This window comes from Bombus terrestris, chromosome 3, assembly GCF_910591885.1.
Source record: "Bombus terrestris chromosome 3, iyBomTerr1.2, whole genome shotgun sequence".
NCBI classification, from domain to species: domain Eukaryota; kingdom Metazoa; phylum Arthropoda; class Insecta; order Hymenoptera; family Apidae; genus Bombus; species Bombus terrestris.
In genome coordinates this window covers 2,021,290-2,030,179 of record NC_063271.1, presented here as the reverse complement: position 1 = coordinate 2,030,179, position 8,890 = coordinate 2,021,290, and the positions used below count along the sequence as shown (strand labels likewise).

The window sequence follows — 8,890 nt, the reverse complement described above, 5'->3', positions numbered from 1 at the left end:
TCTAATTATTGGAATCGGTTTGCTTTGCATCGACGAACTGAACGATCGATCGGGACCGTTTCACGGTTCGCACAATAATTAAACCTATCGAGCCGTTTCTCGCTATCGATGAATACGTCCAGCTAAAGATCGACAATCGCGGCGACCACTGTCGGAACGATCGTTGAATTAGCTCGCAAGAACATACTCGTTCCGTGTAACGAGAGAAAGTAATTTTTGAACGTAACTAATGATTTCCGTTTCGCTGAGAGGTTCATTCTACGACAAATGTAATTTATTTGTTGCAGGGGAATCGGAGTAGCGCGTAAATCGAAAGGGAGAAATCCGTGGAGCAGAAAAAGAAGGAGGCGAAAAGTGGGGACGTTTCAGAGGTGGTTTTGGATGTTAGAAAGCGCGGGGGTGGCTAAAGAGGCCCCGCCGCAGGGTACGGGTCCCGATGCCGGTCCCCGTATCGCAAACCCTCACGCTGACCTCCACCCTCGTGCCCAAGGAGGAGTCAAACATGCCCTTCATAGACGACGAGCTACTTTGGTGCCCTGACAATGACGGCAAAATGGTCGACTTAACGCAATGTCTCCAGGTTCGTCCGTCATGATGATTTTCATCCGAACGAAAGGATCGATTTCGTGCGAAAGCAAGTGATAACTAGACTTTATCGATTCACCAGGAAAGCAGCACAGGGCAATCGGTAGAATTTTCCCCGATGGAATTGAGTGCTCTTGTGGGGACACCGGCAGCTCCAAACATGCCGGCGGAAGAGAGCGAAGGAATGGCTGGTGTCACAGGTGAGGAACCCTTTGACACGCTAGACACATTCCTTCGAGAACTGCAAGCTGATTTGGCTGAAGCCAGTCAACCCACGTCCACTACAACTTCCGTAACCCCTTCCTGTCGACGGCAGAGGTACAACATCGCGGCTGCCAACCCTCTGTTAGCAGGTGAGTTTCGTAAATAGACGAGATTTCAAGCACGTGGTCTATCATCGTCAACCATGGTTTCCTTTCCTTTTTTCTCGTAACAGAAAAATTGGCGGCTCCTTCGTCGCAAGCATCTCCAACTTCCATCCCGTACGCAACGAGGGCAGAGATCAAGACGGAGAATATTCAACCTGAAACGAGTAAAGGTAAGTTTCTTCCACGTACTCGTTTCACGATTTTAACCATCGATCGACCGCAGCTCGTGTCGTTGATGTTTTAACGATCTTGCAATTTCGATCGTTGTTCCATCTATTATATCGGCCGTCGTATGCTAAACTACCATTGTTTCCGATCTACGTTACCGACCGTAGTTATATCTCCAGGGTCCTACATTATCGATACTTTCGTCCGTTTACCGATGCATCAGGCGGCTCGATTTACCATCGTAAATATCTTCCCTGTCGGTACGATAGAAATTGCTTGCGTGGTTGTTCCATGGGAGAGCGTGTATCTTACATCGATACGAACGAACGACGTATACATCGGGAGTTGGACTCGTGCTCGAACTACACTTGGTATTTAAACAATGCCGATTCGCTACTCCGAAAGGGAAACCGGCCAAGGCCCCGCGAATCGCGACCAGACATCCGCGTTAGCGATAATTGCGCCTGCGTTCTTGCGTCGACGCGAAAAAAAAGCAGCCAACATTCGCGTATGACGTGCACGTACACAAAGCTCTGCGCTGGTGTTCGCAGTGGCCCAATTCTTACAATTTACAGCCATGTCGTAACAACACACTACGTGCGTACGCGATTTCGCGATTGCTTCGAGTCAGCCTCGAGACGTAGGAACGTGCAACGACCATCGAGGAAGAACGTATTTACACGACCTTAAGGCTTGCGCGGCGCAAATATTATGCCACTTGGAGCGTTAGGTGTCGTGTTCTATAACTCGGAACATACCTGCTGAAGCGACAACGGGACGCTCGCGCGTCCTCGGCTCTGCTTCGATGCTTAACGCGTGTGTCGTACGTACGTGCATGCAACCGTCTTACAAACGTATCTTATGCACGACACTGCTAAAGTGGTAACGACCTTTTGTAGGCCGCGTGAGACGCTTAGCCTTTAACCCGAGCGTTTAAAACGATCAAAGGGGCGGGTGAGTCTTTCTGTCTGCCAGTGCTTAACGATAACAAAGAAAAATTGCAAGCATCTAAAGGAAAGGAAGAAAGTGGCTCTGATTAAAAACGGTAATAGAAATTAATCGAATCAACGTTTCTAGTTTTCGAAAATTCAAGATCGAGAAGAGTTTCGAACGTTTACTCGATTCGTGTTGCTCGTTTTTGTTTCCATCTTTCTGCCTCTTTCTTTTTCGTTGCAACGATACAGTGGAACGGAAATTTTCACTGCGCGTCTTACGTTTCAACGATCCGCGGCAGACTTCGCGACTCCGTTTCAACCGCAGGCCGCGACGGCCAATTACGTGCCGTTAGAACACGAATCGGAATGGGTGCTCGCCGTTGTTCTTTTCACATTTTTAGAAAGCGGTTGGAAAGTGAGAAACCGTGTACTTTCTAGCAAAACTATTATAAATACAGATTAGAACGCTGTTCCAGTAAAATATTGACGAAAATATGTCGTTCGTGTCGTCGACGTATTTACGTTCCAATTACTGTCGGTAAGAATTTTGCGGCCGGTAGTTCGTTTCCGCTTTGCTTACCGACGCAGAAGAGCGAGCATCGATCCAGTTACGCCGGTCGATCAATTTTTTTAGCAAAAATACTCGAGCCTCCTTATCTGTTGCTACCCTCTCGCATAATGCGAGAAACTCGATTCGCAAACCGTGTGTCTAGCTAGATCGAAACGAATTCCGAGTTCACGTCCGTGAATCTCTATTCTCTACCGAGTGAACTTCTCGAGTCACGAGCACGAGAGAAAAGAACTTCTCGCGTATACTCTCGCGTGCACTTTTGCTCGCTCTGTCGGACTCGACTGTCTCGTCTCTTCGACACGCATCACTTTCGCCGTGTGCATCCTGCGTAACCGACGAAAAAGTGGATTTTCACGTAGAATCGTTGGCGTCGTCACGCTCGCGATAGATACGTCGATCGGTGAACGCGTGAAAATCGACGATATCGGTGAATTCTCACCTTCCTTTCTCCAAACATTCGCATTTTTTCTCAACAGCTCGAGATTCATCGAACGGAAATTACATGAATATTCGCGGAACGAGTTGCGCGACAACTCAAATTTCCTAGGAACTCGTTGGAACGCGGTTAAAAAAGATCGATTTTCATGCGACGCTGAGAAATTAGTTTGGATAACGCAGGCGTGACAGGGGAACGCGTTTCTTTACCCCCTGTTGCATCCAGCTGTACGACTCTGCTGCACTTGTCGCTACCCTCGTTCCCTTGACCCTCTCCAAACACATAAATTCTCCTCTTCCCCTGTCTCTCTGTTGCGCTGTCTCTCTTCCCCCGTCCGTCTGTTTCCGTCTGTTTCCGTCTCTCGACACTCGGGTTAGGGCCCCACGGAAATAGATTCGAGACCCGGCGTCGACTCTCTCCCTCTTTCTCTCTCCCCCCTTTCCCTTTCTCTCGTCCCCCTTTCTCTCCCCTCGTTCTATGGCTGTTCGTCGAAGAAAAACAGGTGCAGCGAATCGATATCCCACCGTTTTGCCATCGATGCATCTTCCTCCTTTACTCCCTTCGACCGGCCGCCACTCCCTTCCACTCGAATTTATTTCTTCGCATCTTGGTCGCGTTTTATCACGAATTTCGATGTCTATGTACGGTGATGGTTTGGGAAAATGGCGGGGATAACGAAGATTGACGGTGAGTTCAGTACAGATTAATACAGTTCACATTTTCAAACGAATATTTCAGGCGTTTGAACCGATGATGTTTAAAATGCTTCACCCGGTTAGCCTTTACGTCGCACACGGGTTAATCGCGCTAAATACATTTTTATTCCCCTAAATGGAATTCTACTACGGGGTGAAAAAAGTCATTTCAAAATCACACAGCGATACGAAACACAATTTTTCATCCAATTACTTTTTCATCAAATTCTAGAATTTTCTCTGCTAAACGTAGATTTTCTCGCGGGTAATTCGTTGTTTGTATCGTCGGAGAAAACGCACTTCGATCTCGTGTTCGGTCAAGCAACGTAGAAACAAGAAGAAAAGAAAAAGGAACAAGACAAGAAAGATTCGACGAATATGAATCGGTAGACACGACGCGGAGTTTAGGCGGAATCACGTGTAACCAGCGTTGAACGAGGAGGGATCCTGGATCGTTGAGTAATCGGCTTCCTCGTATTGCCACACGGTGCCACAATGCGTACACCGTGTTCCGTCTTTCTTCTGCTTTCCCCCGTATCCTTCCGTCTCCTTTTCTCTCTAGTTCGTTCTCTGCAGGCCGATAGCAAGACACACGGAGCGTTTGAAAGTGAAGTCAAGATGGCCACTTTAAAGACACCAAAGCGTACCGCGGTTACGTGTGTTGTGTACGCGCTCACGCACCCATACACCCACCGCACCCGTGTATTTTCCCCCCTCTCGCACATTTTCACGCTTCACGTTCGCCGTTGCGAGCGTTTTCGTGCGCGCGTTTGCTTCGCGGCCGGCGATAGTGCGGCCACGTAACCAGAGTGTTGACATTTTCTGCAATCGGGGTCAGGGCCCCCTGTCGAGGCACTCCGGCATTACCTATAACCCCTCCCGAGGCGATACTCGTTCCAACTAGCGCCATATTCGATCGTCGCGCCAGTAGAATTCGCGGAAATCGTCGGAAACGCAGAATATCACGCGAGGTATATCGTTCGTAGATGCGAGACAATTGGCAGAAAATTTCGATCTCGAACGTATCGAAATTCGACTTCCGTGACTTTAGATGGCGTTAGGTTAGGGTCAGGTTTCTTCCCTTTCGCGTTTAAACACGGTATATGTGATCGTACCGGTTGAAAAACGAATCTAAAAAATCGGAAAATTATAATATACGAACGCGCCGTAGTCGTTCCCTTTTAGAGAAGGAATTCCTTGAGCAATCGCAGAGTCGATTTTAGGGCACCGGTCGAGTCTGTGGAGTGACTCGATACGCGGCGAACGAGTCTAGGCGGTGAGTCACCGTAGCCGCTTTTCCTCGCGAAAGGACTAAATTGGCGCGTAAATACGCAACGAGACAGAAGCGCGACGAGCCCCGTGACGAACAACCAGAGACCCTCTTTTTTTTCTACTTTCACGAGATCCTCCGTCTTTCTCTTCGGCTTCCTTCGAATCGGTTTCGCCCATGTAGATCGCCGCGTTTTCTAACGTGGAAAGTAAGCGTCGCTGGTTCTCGTACGAAACGTCGACGACTACGTACGCGATACGCCGAAAGGGAAAAACGAGTAAAGCGTTTTCGAAAGCAGACGCGGAAGCCGGGCAGAAACTCGCGGACCATTCCCTTCCGATTTCTCCGCCGTGTATAAAGCTTGAGATAATATTTACCCGAGGTTTCGTTTCGACGCGGTGAACTCGAACCGACCGCAACTTCCTCGACGCTTCGCTAATTTCTTCGATCGACTCGACGCGGCTGGAAATTCGAACTTGAACGACCCGCGAGTCTGCTCGACGGAATTCCCAGAACCACCTGTTGGAAATCTACCACTGCCTCTACAAACATGTTTTCCCTCGCTGTACAGAAACGCAAACCTTCTGCCTTTGTTTCTCTATCGAGCAATTTTTGCGTCGCCTATAATTCGAACAGGCAAGAGCTACAGAGGAAACTGCAGAAGAAACATGTTTGTAGATCGCTTTCATAGCCAGGGAACACCGTCTACGTGCGCGTGTACTCGCCGATGGAAGAACGCGTTTTGCGTTATTCGTCGCTTTATTTCGCACGATATATATCTTTTCTATCAATGGGACAAAACGATAAATCTTTTGTTTTCTTTTTAGCACAAATTAGAAAAACGAAACATGGCGTTTTATGGTTTCGTAGGAACGAAGAGTTGGTTCATTCTTGTAATATCGATTGTAATCTCGTATCATTCATCAATTTATCACGATCCTTTGCGTTTCGGTTTGGCTCGGCTTCCGACTTGCATCCTATTTACGATCTATCAAAGTAGACAAAATCAGCGTAATTACCGTAACATACGCGTCGAGTTGTAGTTGGTCCGGTGTCGCAGAGTCAGAGGAACGTCGCACCAAGGGTTCTCGAAAGCGAAACGAGAGTGAACGCGTATGTACATAAACAGACGGTGATCCTGGGCGTGTTCCCATGCACGGCGTTAAAATCTTGGGGATCGTTAAGACGAGGGCTGGTGACAGGTGTACGTGCCGTCTTCGTGATCGACTCAGAAGGGTTGACAAAAAATTCGAAAGCACAACACACGGAAACGAGAACGCGGTTTTACGAGGGTAGTTACGGCGTACTAACGGGGAACACGTGCATCGTTGGCCCCCGTGTAGCGTCCCTAGTTTCTCGAAGCCGATGCACGCGGTCTGTTTACAGTAGAGACTTCCTCGACAGTCCCTTTGAGGGAGTCCCTTTTTTCCGGCGAACAATCTCCCGCGGCTTTTTCGACATTCTCGAAACCGACGTAGCTGGAACTCGCGCCTTCGCTGTCGTGTCATCGTTCACCGATGCTTTGTTGTTGTTACGCTGAAACGTGACCCATCGGATCGGTGGAAACGCGTCTTAACGTCACGTGCTCTTCTGGACTGCCGATAAACGAGAGACACTCTCGAAAGCAACAATTTTCTCCCATAAGAACGCGATAACGCGGCCAAAGCTTCGGCAGATTTAATTTGACAAATTTTTCAACGATAAAAAAGTTTTCTCAAACGATCTTGGCGAATAGTTCGCTGCGAGATATATTCGAGGATAAAGAAAAAAGGAGGCAACGCGATAACAAGATGGAGAGACATCCTCAATTATTTTCGGCTGCAGGAGGAACCGGTTGGCATTGTTGTTCCTCGACCGTTTCCTCTTGTCGTGCAAAGTTAATCTTGGTTGCGAAAGCCGGCGATGGGCCGTCAGGAAAATTGCATGGAAACACGCCGGCGAGGAAACGCATGGCAGAAGTCACGAAGCCGCGTGCACGCCGCTCGTGGGAATTAAGTTACCGACCCGCGTGTCCTTCGCGCTTAATTATACCGGCGGGACCCGTAGCCGGATAACACGGTATTTTATCGTTAAATAAAAAGGGAAGGAAGCGTTCTACGGACACAATGAACGGACCTTGAAGGTTTCCGCAGTCGGAATGCGCTTTTTTTTCCGGAGTTCGATGAGAACGACGCGTCGATGATCTCGTGTTCGGCGATGCCATTCGAATCTCAATTTTCGAGCGAGTCGTAAATTTTCAACGCTACGCAGATTTTCGCTCGACTACGAATTTCCAGCTCGGAACTCTCGAAAGTCTTTGGTGCTCGATCTTTAAAATTTTCATATTGAAAGCGCGGTAAGTGTCGGAAGTTTCGCAAGTTTTAAAAGTTGCGCTTAAAATCGCGCATCCTTTCGTTTCAACGTGCAAACTGTTTAAGATTCTCCTACTTCTTTCCGATCGTACGAAACAGAGTTAACGCGACGCGACTCGATGCTCGAAGAGAATGAAAATGTTGTCAGCTACCGAGTCGTTGAGAAGAGGAATTCGCTTGGGTATCGAGACAATTCTCTCGCTATTTTCTCCTCTGAAACAAGACTTGGGAAAGTGCGTATCTCGGTTAGTCGATGCTCGTTCGACTGCCACTCGTTCTTCGTAACAAAAGAAACCTCGTCGATGGCCGATAGAACGCCGATACTACGAATCGAAACGCTCGCTATTCAAAATCGGTCTCGGTGCATGGACGTTACACGATCGTCACCGCGAACCATCGTAACAGAATAGACGGGAAAGTAGGCCGATCGAATTCAGCAGCGGCGGAAAAGTATAAACAAAAATGGAGGGAGGCGAACCGTGTCGTTCGAGAGACGAGAGACTAACGCCGCGGAGAGACTCGTGTAATCTTTTATCCTTGGACCTATCCCATACGCCGGCAGGTAAACAGTTTCGCAAGAGAATCACGGCTCGCGAGATCGGGAATTTCCTTATACTACACGAGTCAGCGATGTACGTGTGCATGCGTGTACGTCGTAAAACGCGTACACGCAACACGCGTTCTCTACCGACGCACGAAATTGGGTTACGGTTAGCCAGTAAAACGATCGATCGGTCGATCGATCGCGTAGCTCCGTCTCGAGACACGGGTCCGTTTCGTCGATCGGTGTCCAACCGTAGCAGGTGTCTTTGCGAATAACTTGGCTTCCGGTGTCGTAATTGTCCTTCCCTCGACAGCGCGATGGTAACCGGGCCGCGCCCGAGTCAGACGTCCGTATCAATTTCGATCGGTAACTATTTACCAACCGAATAGCTTCCACCGATTTTATCGAAACTTGGAAAGCCCCAGGAACAGACTCTGTCGTCTCTCGGCACCGAGTTGGCTAATAACGATGGAAATTTTCGTTCCTCGTCTCCTCCGTTTGCCCGTCTACCTACCGACGTTTACGGACGTCTAATTCGCGCGATAATTATCGTAGATGGATGCAAAGCAACCAGGAAAAAACGGTCTTAATTCGAATCAGATAAGAAGGATATACGAAACGATCGAAAATTACTTCTACACCGTTGTATCTATCGTAATATTTACGCGGTAATTAGAAACACGGTAATTACAATTAAGCGTATCTATCTAAGTACCGTTCGTGCTAATACGTTCGTACGACTACGAAAATTTGACGATGCGTAAACGAAATGCGAAACTCGACGAAAGAAGGCTTCGTTGGGGAGCATAAAGTTATGCGAACGAACGCGTTAAGAGCGCACGCTGTAAATAACATTTTACTTCCATTCGAACGGATGCTTTTATTTCTACGTCTTTTTGTCTACCTTTTTTCTATCCCTTTTGCTATTTTGAAACGTAGCAAAGGTTCGATAACGATTCAAGCGGAG

The 8,890-nt window shown here is 48.1% G+C and overlaps 1 protein-coding gene across 5 annotated transcripts in view; it reads left to right on the top strand.

The window, feature by feature from the left end:
• Window positions 1–8,890, top strand: part of LOC100651988 (ecdysone-induced protein 74EF) — a 142,791-nt gene that overhangs the window by 38,355 nt on the left and 95,546 nt on the right. For all 5 annotated transcript variants that reach the window (XM_012320730.3, XM_012320734.2, XM_012320731.2 and 2 more), the window contains exons 2-4: window positions 288–580; window positions 668–938; window positions 1,022–1,123. In XM_012320730.3, coding sequence (XP_012176120.2) covers window positions 437–580; window positions 668–938; window positions 1,022–1,123 — 517 coding nt within the window. In that variant the 5' untranslated portion in view covers window positions 288–436. The remainder of the gene's footprint in view (window positions 1–287; window positions 581–667; window positions 939–1,021; window positions 1,124–8,890) is intronic.